Raw genomic sequence first — 12,978 nt, 5'->3', positions numbered from 1 at the left:
TATGTTGTTTTTTTTAATCTTTTATTTATTTTATTTATTAAGAAAACAAACAGTTACATATTGAAATTCTAATGGATTCAAGCTCTGGCATTGACGATTGATTGAATTCTCTAGAATTGACGATTTACACCTCTTGAGTGTAGTATTTTTTATTGTTATAAAGAATTTTGACCTATTATTAGGTTTGACGATTTATTATAATAATATGCTGTCCAGTGTATTGTTATTAATAAGAGAGAGTTTTTACTAATTAGGTTTTTTACTTCAGCTATTCATAATTTGTTTATTGAATTTTTGTTGTAATGTTCTGACTAAATAGGTAGGTAATGGAGTTTTTACCTACTTTATTGTATCGATTTACTATATAAGGTAGAGTTAAGGGCGTTCGTTGTCAGTGTGTATTTGCCTTTGGTGATTGTACACGACGCCTGAAGATGCCGAAAGGCGAAACCCGGGTCGCAAAAAACGACTTAAATGGAATAGTACAGAGCTTGAATCCATTAGAATTTAAATTCAAATTCCATCAAGTACCTTCGGTCGAAAGTATTAATATTAGTTACATATTGATTACAAAAATTTAAAATATAATAATGAAAAGTTATTGCAACCAGCACAGTTTCCATGTATACATTATAATATAGTTAAGCCTAAGAAGATAAAGAGTAAGAATAACATAAATATAAAGAAATTACATGAGAAAAATGAGGAAGAATAATGAATAATTAAATTATATACAAAAAAAAGTAACATAAAAAAAATATATATATATATAAGTATATATATCTATTTATACAAAATTTTGGAGATAGCGCTTTTAAATGAAACAGGTGAATTATTAAAAGGATCAACATAAATACATATTATAATTTAAACAAGAGCGCCGAATAAAAGAGTTTTGTGCATAATTAGAACCGCTACGACTGATATGGTACAAAGTTTGGTTTCGAGTAAATCTTGATGGACAATGGAAACCCACCCTTTCGAGTAGGTTTGGCGAGTCAACAAAACCATTGATAATTTTAAAAAGAAAATATTGATCAGATATAGAATGATGACTTTCCAAAGATGGTACCATAAAAGTTGCAGTGGTTGCTTGCTTGACATGCTTACGAAATCGCTTTTATACCGCTTCGAGATGATTTATGTATGTACTGTGGATTCCACACGACAGAATATCTTACAATAATATACAGTCGAACTTGGTTATCATATTAAACATATGAAAAAAAATACATGAAAAACTTACTCATTAGGCGGCTCTGGTGCTGGGAAGTCTTCTATCGCTTTTTGATAAATGAGACGGGATTTTGCTGCATACTGTCCGTATTCCGTCTCAGGAAAGGGGGGCTCCACCATATTTCTGTACATCTGGAGAAGAAATTTTATTCCTGTCAATATTTATTATATTTTCACAATACCGTAGTACTGAGTCACATTATAAATAAATTTTTGACGTCCCAATTAGGGACCCGAATCCCGGATCCAGAGCTATTTTCGATACTTATGAATCCCGGGATTGATAAACATAATCCCGGGATTTCGGGATTGATTTTTTATCAATTTTTATGGAAAATAAAATAAAAGCGAAAATATAACATAAAAAATACTTGTAATAAAAAGTAACTACATTATAAATAAACTGAGTTTGAATGAAGTTTGATTTATACCCATGTGTAGGTTGCCGATTCATTTTATTTTTTCACGTGAATTATTAAAAATGGAAAGATTGGAAAAAACAATGCTTTGCACTTTTAACAAAGTAATTCCACCATGATATCATACGTTTTACGGCAGTTTCATATTTGTCTGACTAATTAGATTTATGAAGCGGAAAGGCCATAAGTACGCCATGATTATTTGCTTTAATATTTTAAATCTCGCTAATCCATTCATTAAGTCTTTACTATCAGAAACAGCAATCTCCTATTAAATTCACATTATTATTTAAATTACAATATTATTTACTCCGTTAAACTTGTGTATTTCCAAGATTGAACGTATACAATATTAACATTAAATGTCTTAAATTGTATAAATTATACTAGGTTTATTTTTGATCGATTTTATCAATGATATTTGTAATTATAAAAATTTTATATTAACAATGGAAGAAATGCCAATTCCGGGACCAGTCCCGGGATCCCGGGATTGTCAAATTGTAATCCCGAAATCCCGGGATCAGAATTTTGGCTCGGGATTGGATTCCCTAGTCCCAATATCACTATTGCATAGACAATCTGAAATTCTGCTAATGCTATTCAGGGTGGAAAATCAGCATACTGTGGCGATGTATATATATATATATATATACCCCATTTACTGGCTTGACCATCAGTTATAGGATTACCTTATAGTGGCACATGAGTTACAAGAAATGGAATACTGGCATCATACTCTCACAACTAGTTCCATTTGCAACATTTACGAGATAATTTTAAGCCTTCCACCTTAGTCAAGCCCATCGTAGAAATATATGTACAATATATTATTAAAATATTATAAGGGTACCACCGCATAGTACAGAACGCGAGTACAATGAGTTCGATGTAATTGAGAGTGGAACTATGGCGTAGTCCGACCTTGTTCCTAGCTTAATCAAATAGCTCACTTGACTCTGATAGGGTAACGGCTAACTGTGTATTCCGTTTTCAGAGTGTAAGCAAGACTACTGTAGTGAGCTAGCTGAATGAGGTCTCTTGACAAAGCCAAGTCCGTCCCAATTCTGACTGATTATTGAAGGCCGAATGTCGCCTTATATAGTGAAACAGGCGACCCCTTCTCTGCCGTCTAGGTGATAACGTCGGCACGCTGCGGTGGAGCCGCCCCGCACGACACTGTAGGTGACGTCCGATGAGTGAGCGAGAAAGTATTCAGTACACAGGTAAAGCCCTCGGTTTATCGCACCACCGGCAAGTTCGAATGCGTCACATAATAATCAATTTTTAATAATAATTTATTGATGTGACACATACCAGGAATCGTCATAACGAGTGGAATCACATATGTACAATCAGAATATTTGACAGTTATCGACAAGTTTTACATAATTAGTGCAGACAGGTCAAGCAGGATAAACTATGTACGAGGGTAGTCCCAGAAGTACCCGACCTAACAAAGAAAACACAAAAAATTTGGGAAAAAATATTTTTATTTCTCTACATAGTCTCCTTTTAGGTCGATACACTTTTCCCAGCGATGGTCAATAACTTCGGTACCCTGTTTTAGTGAGAATCGTCGAGCTCTTCAAAATAGCCATCAACCGCAGATTCCACCTCTTCACTGTTGGCAAATCTTTTACCACCGAGCCATTTTATCAAGTTTGGAAACAGAAAATAATCCGAAGGGGCTAAATCTGGCGAATAGGGTGCGTGAGGAAGCAATTCAAACTTTAACTCATTGATTTTGGCCTCCTTTCATTCTCTGATAACTATTTGACCAACAGAGTTAACGTGTCAAAAACTAAATAGGTAAACCCAGTTTTAATTTTGGTCGAAAATCCATTCAGGAGTAGATAGGGGTGTCTGTTAAGGCATCTTGGAGTCTGGGACTACGTCTGGTTCGCTGCTAAGTTCTCTCAATCATTCACTATGGTATGGAGAGTTAAGGCTTTCGAGATGTGGCTGTATAGAGGCTACCTAAGACATTTTGACGGACCAGATGAAAAATGTTCACATTCTCAAACAAATGGAGAAATCCAAGAAGTTTTGTGTAATATCAAAACCAGTAAACTGCAGACCTCGGTCACATTATGAAAGGATATTAGAACAGCATTCGCTAACTTGTGATTGAAGGAAAGATTAATGGTACCTACCGCATTACGTGGCTTAAGAACCTTTGTGATTCTGTTCCAGGTAGCAGATGATATAGCAAACATCGCTTTAATGGTGGTCGATTTCTGTTAGAGGTTGACATAAGAAAAAAGCATCTTCTTCTCATCAATTCTTCATCAAAGATTTTAAAAAGTTTATTGAAATATATCGGCTGGTTCAAAAGTTATATAATTTTTATGATACATTTGTTGGTATTTGGCGTAGATAACTACTTTCCATATTTTTCGCGGTACCTAGGTAAAGTGTTAATATTATAAGTTCTGTATCAGTTAATGAAATTTCAACAGCAGTAAGTTTGCACGGATACGATAAAAAAAGAAACATGAAGATGATTGTAGTATACCTGAGGATTGATAAGAGCTTTGGTCATGGCTTTCCTCATAAGCTCCCCCATATTGTTAAACTCCATCAGCATGGCCACATATCCTTCGCACTCCTGTACGTGAGCCTTTCGGTATGTATTGGATTGTGTCTCCCCACTGCAAAATATTCAAGGAAACACGAGTTCATTAATTTGGTAAAACAAATCAATTTTTAATTTGTTGATTAAAATGGCATTAATATGGTAGACGTAATTATAATGTCGAGAAACGATCTTGTGTTAATTCAAATTTACAGTTGTTTCATAGTATGAAGTTATCAGAAAGAAGGGTAACAATAGTATTCTTGGTGGAAACAAACATTACACAATATTAAAACAAAAAAGTATTTAAGTAAAGTATAAAATGTAAGTTAATTATTATAATGTAATAACAATTAGACCGGTTTCGTCTGCTTAGGACATTACCAATGGATTGCAATGGCAATGTCGATGACGTCCTTCTCAGAAGACGATTATGTCGAAATATAAGTCATGTGATTTCCATATTATGCTAAACCAAAAATGTTGAAGAAAGCCCATAGAGATGGACCCTAAATGTGTGAAAGTCTAAAAAACTGTTCTGTGTGCATAGCCTGCCCTGGGCATAATTTACTCATGCTGAGAGGCAAAAATGAATTATGTGGATGAATAATTATTGTTCATCGATGATCAAGATTCTTGGGCGAATGTGGTAATGTTAAATATAAAAATATGTTGCGAAAAATTAACTAACCTGTTCTCCCGAAAGTGCTGCAACAGTCTAAGAATGACCCTGGGCATCATGGCTTCCGCCACACACATGAGATCAATTGGTGCTGGACTCTTTGTTGCGCAGTTGTTGATGCCATGGTTGCTGCAGAATCTGGAAAAATATTAACAAACAAATCAATCAATGTTATTATGTAGATTGTAGTACTATATAGTAAAATAGAACAGTCATCTAACAAAATACCAGTCAGCATTGCCTGATAATCGTTCTGTGCCAGATCTAGCATTTGTAAATAGGCATGAAGTTTGCAAAATGATATACATCAGGAGTATACATCAGTGACGAAGGGTGACTTTTGGAAAGAAGTAGGCTATGGAGATCAGAGAAAAATAGCACACTTGTCAGGTATACTTACGGGAAATAAGAAGATAATACAATATTATTACTGATGAATAGGTACACACTAAATCGATGAAATTTCAATAACTCACTGACAATATAAAATTGAGCGATGAGTTTAAATTATGTATTTTCCTAAACATTTATACACAACAAAAATCATTAGATAAAACATATTTTTATTTTTAAAAACAATCAATTACATGTGATTGAATACCATAGAAATTATTATTTTTAAATTATCTTATTTTCTAATTATTTTGGATAAAGCAGCAGACATTAACAATAATATTATACGCAAAGATTTTAGGCTTTGCCTTTTGAGCCTACCATATTGCATACATTACGGTAGACGGGGCTGAGATCACACAAAAAAAATTGACATTCATTACACAATAATCGATAGGTACATGAGCGGCTGGCTCCAAGGGTCAAATAGTCAATGACCTCCCAAAAATAAATATCTTACAATCTATATACATTATACAATGTCAATTATCTCCTATATATTATTATCCTACGCCTTTTTCCGTTTTGGCGAGCGATCGTAACGTGACGCACGCTAATTTGTATGTACGTGTATCTAACCACCATACACACACACGTATCTCAACTCTCACAAGCGTTTCTCGGTCAATTTCATGAACGCCAAGATTCATATTTCTTAATAATATTTCTTTCTCTCTCATTTCCCATATGTGAGACGGAAAGAAAGCACAAAACACGCCTTTTTTTCATATTGTTTTATCACTTGCATACACTAAATTTTGGTCATTGCCGAAAACGAGACAGCTATACTATTTTCAATATGTAAAATGAAACAGAATGATATAAATTTTTCCTTAAATGTTTCAAGAGTTTTGTTCTGTGGTTTCAAGGTCTCATTTGTGCGGCAAACCTTTTTATTCTTATTTGTTGTCGCTTATTATTTCAAACTGACCATTGTTCTCTGAAAGTTTCATATTATTATGTTATTAATTTGTAGTTCAGTTTAAATCCAACCTTTGAGTAAAACCCATTGACTGCATTTTCTGTATTAAACCATTGTGTACAAGTTACCGATTAAAATGTAATCTGCTATATTAATCATAAAGTTACCTTCTAATGAGATCAGTGGAAATATAAAAAGTGTTTATATATAAATGATCCCGCCATTCCATAACACTAGGTATTATAACGGAGTTTTTATTAAATGTGTTTGATTGTTTTAATCTTATGTTCTTAAATAGTATTAAGTACAACAGTTATTAGGTGTATAAATAGACACACAAAGTTTATTTTTTGACCTAATTTACAAAAAATTATAACATGTTGGGTGCAATTTCGGTTAAAGATGAGTTGACAATGTGAAAAATGGAATTTTTTTAAGGGTAAGTAACCTACATATAAAAATTTATAGTACTTCTTCTATAATGTATAAAAAGCTAATTTGCAATACGTCTTTTAAGTATACAACGAAAAGGCAAATTAAAATAATATATTCAAAATTGACCTACCCCGTTGCCAGGCTTAAGGCCGCTATTGGATAGGTACATACAATAGTTGAAGAGAGATGGCGTTGTTGAATATACTTTTAACCTTTGACAGATGGTTGTGTATATTTATAATACATTTCTACATATACGTTGGCACATTAAATTATTTTTGTAGAATATAAAATAGAGATGTAGAATATTTAAATAATCGCCTAGTATGGAGTCTTCGCCACTGGTATACGTAATAAAATTTCTCTATATTTTGGACTAGATACCGCCACCAGATTTGAATGAAGTACATATTTTTAAGTTTAAAGGAAAATAGAAGAATTCAGTTATTAGTGACGAACATCACCGCACTGTCTAAACGTTTAAAATTTACACAATAGCATTGCAGTTACAGCACAATGATTTATTGTTAAATGTGTGTTCATTGGTTGGTGTATTTTTTGGACAAAAGATAAGTATGTTAAAATAATTCATCTCATCAAATTTTTTGTCTATGGTGCTAATACACTGTAAACTTGGAGATTAAAATAATATGATAAAAGACAACGTTTTTAATCTTTTTAAAGAGTTGCTGAATGGCACTTTGCATTGGTACATCACTGCATACCGGCAGACCCATTCCATTACATTGAACATATCCATGTGGTGGAAATATACAGGACGCACACCACGTCCTCCGGGTATGTCCTAAAAAGTGTACGGAAGAGGAAGAGCTGCTCAAGTCGGTTCTACCAGCTTTTTGCCCATCGGATTGTCCCACCTGGTTGCTACAAAGGCCAATATGTTTCATTCAGAAAATTTTCAGCGTCATACTGTCAACGTGAAGATTTAGGTTGTTCGGCATTTTTGTATCAACTTTTGTTATTTACATTTTTTTTTTAAAGAACGTTGTAAGTATGGTGACACAATCAAAATATTGTAACGTTAAGTTCCATCATCTCGAAGAATGGATTGACAACATCCATGTTTGCCTATGTGTGCTCCTCTGTCATGGGCACTCTTAAATTAAAGTCATGTAAATTCAGTCAAAGTACACTTAGGTCTTGGATAACTGTTCCCGAGACATTCCCAGTCAAAAAATACTGTTGTTACACCACCAAAAGTAGGGTCCCGTGATTTCGAGCAGAGTCAGAGTGTTTTGGTTGGGCTATTAATGTCAAGGACCTATCTGGGCGTTAAATGGGTCGGCCAGGTAGGGGTTCCTTGAGGTTTCAGATAATATCCAGTGTTCTGTCAAACAAAAAGGTTGGAAATCACTTTTCTAATAATATCGAAAGGCATCTCACCCATCCTCCTTCATGACACTGGTGTCCCCGCAGTCGCACGCGCCCCCCGCCTGGCTGAGGAACATGTTGAAGTCGTGCGTGGAGTGGTCGCCCCTCCGGAAGCACTCTCGGCAGATGCTCATGCAGGGAGAGATGCCGCACGTCCGGCACCGGTAAGCCACCACGTGCGGAATCCACACCAGACCACATTTCACGTGGTTGTCATAACCTCGCACTAGAAACAACAAAAGAAATATTCTTATAGTCACAGCCGAAAAACACATTAATACGATAGACATGCGAAAGCCAGTCGCCATAGACCAAGACTTTGAAGCCAGTTTTGGTGCATGACTTAATGACGCGCGAAATACCTGGACAACTTCTGACTGCTAGTGATCGTCAGATAAGCGCGGTCTAAACCTCCGATAATGTCAAATTTGATACGTAATAATGAATAGTAATTTAAAATCTACAGATCGAGTTAACTAAATAAAGTGTCTGTAGTGAAAATTATTAATTTTCTGAAGTCTCTGGATAAACCAGCGAAGATTGGCAGTGCCATTGCTAGGGTTAGGATATTGTGCGTCCCGGAGGATAAGCACCAACTGGGATCCTGGAGACAGTCTTCAATTACCGTGACAGTTGGCTACCCTAACCACTAGAGATTACAATACCGGTATCCCAGTATGTTTCGTTACCGAAGTACCAGTTTTAAAAATCAGACAATACCTATATATTCGGTATTCAAAGTGGAAACAATATGACGTATTAATTACATAAACGGGTTAACAGGACTGTAAGTTTTTGGTCGGGTCACGCGATGACTGGTTTACTTCCGTGGCTATTTATCGTCCTTGGTGACCAGCAATGACACGAGCTATAAAATATTAATATTTTAAAGAGATTTTTACATATTTATTTATTAAATACTTCTGTTTTCTCAGATTATTTTACGAATACCGTTATTAATACCAGTATTCAATAGGAAATACCGGTATTGGTATTTTCATTCGGCATTGCAATCCCTACTAACCGCCGCCGCCCATCTATTTAAAATTCAATATAAAGTTTGCGATATTTAAATAGAGTAAAACGTCAGACGTATGACTGGCAGGAATGAATATATAAACTGAAGTAACTAAGTACAAAAACATAGTTTACACGACACGACAAGGAATACCACTTAATAAGATGTAGGTATTCTATTTTTTGGATACTCTATGCTTATTCAAATTCGCGCGGTTTTTTTCACGCATCTTTTACAAGCAAAATCAATTCCTTTACACACAAAATTACGTCTTGAATTTACATAGATAAAACATCGAAGATTTGAATCTAACTCTGCGCCGGAGTGGAGTTATTTTCAAAAGTAATCTTGCAAAACTTTTCATATTATGTATTTTTTGTCTCGGGGGCGGTCCGGGTCGCTACCATCCGTGCCCGGACAATTGAATGCACAGATCAGGAATAACTAACTCGAAATTTAATAATCACATGACGTTACAAAACTAAAATAATTTAAACTTAGAAAAGGGAGACAAAAAAGATTTCATAAACAATAAACAGGATTACTATTCATCGTAATTCGGTAATACTTAATTATTGTTAATTGACCACTTCCGCAAATAATGTTAAGTATTACGGAACTTGTAACTCCTTTACAATTTTGAATAATTCGAGTTACACAAGGCGGCTATCAAGGGTAGTTTATCATATACATGTATTGAGGCGGTTAACTGTTACAGTAAGTTAACCGTTTGCGCATATATTTTATAAACAAGACTGCTATCAGTCGCTATCGGCGGCTATCGAGGGTAGTTTATCATATTTTTGTATTGGGGAATTATAATTGTCACAATAAGTTAGACGTCTAAACAGTCAAAAGTGTCTATCTCGTTCTAAAAGTTAGCACAGCCAAGAGGGGTGGGTGCTGTTAAAATATAGCACTTATTGTAAAAATTATAATACCTCAATACAAAAATATGAAAAACTACACCCGATAGCTGCCGATAGTAGTATTGTGTATAAAATAGAATAGCTGCGCTGAACTGTCAAAAAGGGCAATGTTTTAACAACCCCTCTCTTGGCTGTGTTAACTTTTAGAGCGAGATGGACAGTTTTGACCATAGATGTATTAAAAGTAAAGATAGGCAACGATTTGGCTTCCTCATAGAACTGAATGAAGCATGCCGACAACAGCCGATAACTCGCGAGAAATGGCGACGCGATAAAAAAAAATGCAGGGCATCACGGAGGATTTACTTTTGTCATTATAACGTACCCATATAAAATAATGTTAACGTGGAAAAATTTGCCGCAAATTGATTACCAACCTGTTTCACCATACTTTTTCGCCATACTTGCCGGCTTCACCATACTTTCATATACCATGCCGCCCCTAGGTTTTGACAGTTTAGACAGCTGACTTATTTTAACAATTATAATACTCTATACATAAATATGATAAACTACCGTCGATAGCCGATTTGTGTATAGAATAGACCCACAGGTCAGGCCGAGGCGCTCAATTGCGAGTTACGATGAGTTCGAATTCAACGCGGTAACCTGTTCGCAGTAAATAATGATTTTCAATTGCATATTTCGTTCAAATCAATTAAGGTATTCTTATTTATGTAAATATCAAACAATCAAGGTAAAACGTATTACTTATAAGAGTGCCTTTATAATTCTGAAGTCTACTAAATAGTGAATTTAATTTTTAAAGTAAACAAGGAAAAGAACTATAGTTAAATATTTATTTTCATTGAATGAATAACACACGAGATTTAATGAATTTAATGAGATTTGATGTAGCTTTCGTCACACATTTGGAATATATCAGAAATATGCCCATTGCAAAAATATATTTTTTTGATTTCATCCAACCTCGGCTGCATCTCGGAAACCCTCGGACGCGTAGCTATTGGGAAATATCGACGTGCATGGTATTCAGTGTTGCCATCCGTACTATAATTATAGTATTTGTACTATAATTTTGGTCCGCGTACTATGTACGATATAAAACAGGTATAGTACGCCCAAAATACTATAATTTTGAATATCGTAAAAAATATGTAAAAAGTACTAAAATTTCGATATTTTCGTTCGATAAATAGGTGAAAAGTACTATAATTTTGCAATATAAGAGGATTTGGAGAACTTGGGAAAAAATGCTCGAAAAACGTTAAAAATTCCCTAGAATTTGGTTAAAAATGAAATTTCTTGAATTCTTCGTTAAGCATTTTTGATCGGAAGAGGTACCTAAATAAAAAGGGGGGTACTGTTCGGTTAAAGCGGGTACAGCGGAAAACGCATTTTGAAAATAGCCGATAAACTGGATTATTTGTTAGTTTGGGTTAGATTAGGTTAGGTTGGGTTAGGTTAGGTTAGGTTTGGTTAGGTTAACCTTGGTTTCAAAATGCGTTTTCCGCTGTATCCGCCTTAACCGAACAGTACCAAAAGGGGTCTCGGAGTTTCTCAAATTCTCCGTTATTTTTTTTTTTCTAAGAAACAAAAAACCTATACCTTTTCAACAGATAACAACGCGTACTATATTTTTCCCCCAAATTTTGGAGGCTCTGTACTATAATTCCACTTTGAAAAGATGGCAACACTGATGGTATTACACCGGTTACTTAATTGGTAAAGCACATTGGCTGGAATCCGACGCGTGCAGATTTAAGTACCGCACGGTATACAAATATGTTTTAATAAATACCTACGTGTGTTTCGGGATGCATTGACGTTAAAACACCCGCAAACGATATTCCCGAAATATCCATAATATTATAATAGATACTGATACTACTTATTAAAAAATTCTGACATTTATATTATTCATTTACACGTAATACCACAGAGTGCCTAACTACACAATAATTATATTAGTTTCATATTAACACGTCAAGTAAAAAAAATACTGAATCATGTCAACAAACTTGCCAAGAAGTCCAAGATACTATTAATGTAATTTATTATTACTATGACTATTAAAAAAATATAAATAATGAGCTATCGTTATGATTATGATAATTTATATTTATAATCAATAATCATCTACATAAGCATCCAAGACGGTTACCAATGTAGTCACCATTTTTTTTCCCTGATATAATATTTTTGAATACGCGTCTGGCGTATGGCATTAATTATAGCGTTTTATGCCATCGCAAACAGTATTAAGTTTTTCATAAATTTAAAATGCATTATTTAAGTACAGTATAACATCGATATAACAGACTAATGCGGGTGAGAGGGTGTCCGTAAAAGCCGGAAATCCGTTATATAAAAACACAAACAAAATCATGTTCGTCTTCGGATGATATATCAAGATACACACGTTGTGGAGTGACGTTGGTGTTCGATGTTGACGCGCTTGCTTTCAGTAATTTTACTTTGAAAAAACAATCACGTTTTTTTGCACTTTTGAAGTCTGGCGTTTTTTTATAATCAACCTCTCTAATCGGTTATCTGACGAATAGTCAATAAATAGTCAAGTTTTACTGTAATAACCAAATTCCATACCCCAATTTTTAGTTGTACCTATGCGTTTTATATTTTTTTGTTATAGTTCTTTTGGCGCGTTTGGGATAACAGATCAGAGTGTATTTTTGGCGTGTGACGAAGTTGCGCGCGCCGATGCAACACGTTTGGCGTGTGACGGAAGTTGCGCACACAGATGCAACACATAATTTATTATTAGATATGATTACCTATATTCATTTCGGTCTCAGGGGTACACGCGCATGCGCATAGTTTTATTTAGTTTGTCGTTCAATACAACCAAGTAAAGAGCACGTATTGTAAACATAACCAATATTGTGTCATAATAAATATAAGATGTTTATTAACAAATTTCTGAAGAATAACATTCTACACTGTTAATTTAAAACTTTATTTATATTGGAGTGTATATTTATTTTTCATTGTA

The 12,978-nt window shown here is 34.5% G+C and overlaps 1 protein-coding gene across 1 annotated transcript in view; it reads right to left on the bottom strand.

Annotated features, from left to right (window-relative positions):
• The window catches only part of Ubr3 (Ubr3 ubiquitin ligase), a 186,993-nt gene that overhangs the window by 103,404 nt on the left and 70,611 nt on the right, over window positions 1-12,978 (bottom strand). The window contains exons 2-5 of the mRNA XM_085944479.1: window positions 8,070-8,283; window positions 4,925-5,053; window positions 4,174-4,309; window positions 1,247-1,368 (exon numbers count right to left, since the gene is read on the bottom strand). Of these exons, the coding sequence (XP_085800605.1) occupies window positions 1,247-1,368; window positions 4,174-4,309; window positions 4,925-5,053; window positions 8,070-8,283 (601 nt within the window). The remainder of the gene's footprint in view (window positions 1-1,246; window positions 1,369-4,173; window positions 4,310-4,924; window positions 5,054-8,069; window positions 8,284-12,978) is intronic.

The sequence above is a fragment of the Rhyacophila brunnea genome, unplaced genomic scaffold (genome assembly GCF_057557595.1).
Source record: "Rhyacophila brunnea isolate RB1 unplaced genomic scaffold, BYU_Rbru_1.0 scaffold_17, whole genome shotgun sequence".
In the NCBI taxonomy this organism is placed as follows: domain Eukaryota; kingdom Metazoa; phylum Arthropoda; class Insecta; order Trichoptera; family Rhyacophilidae; genus Rhyacophila; species Rhyacophila brunnea.
The sequence above is the reverse complement of the archived record's forward strand: the minus strand, read 5'-3'. Positions and strand labels throughout refer to the sequence as shown.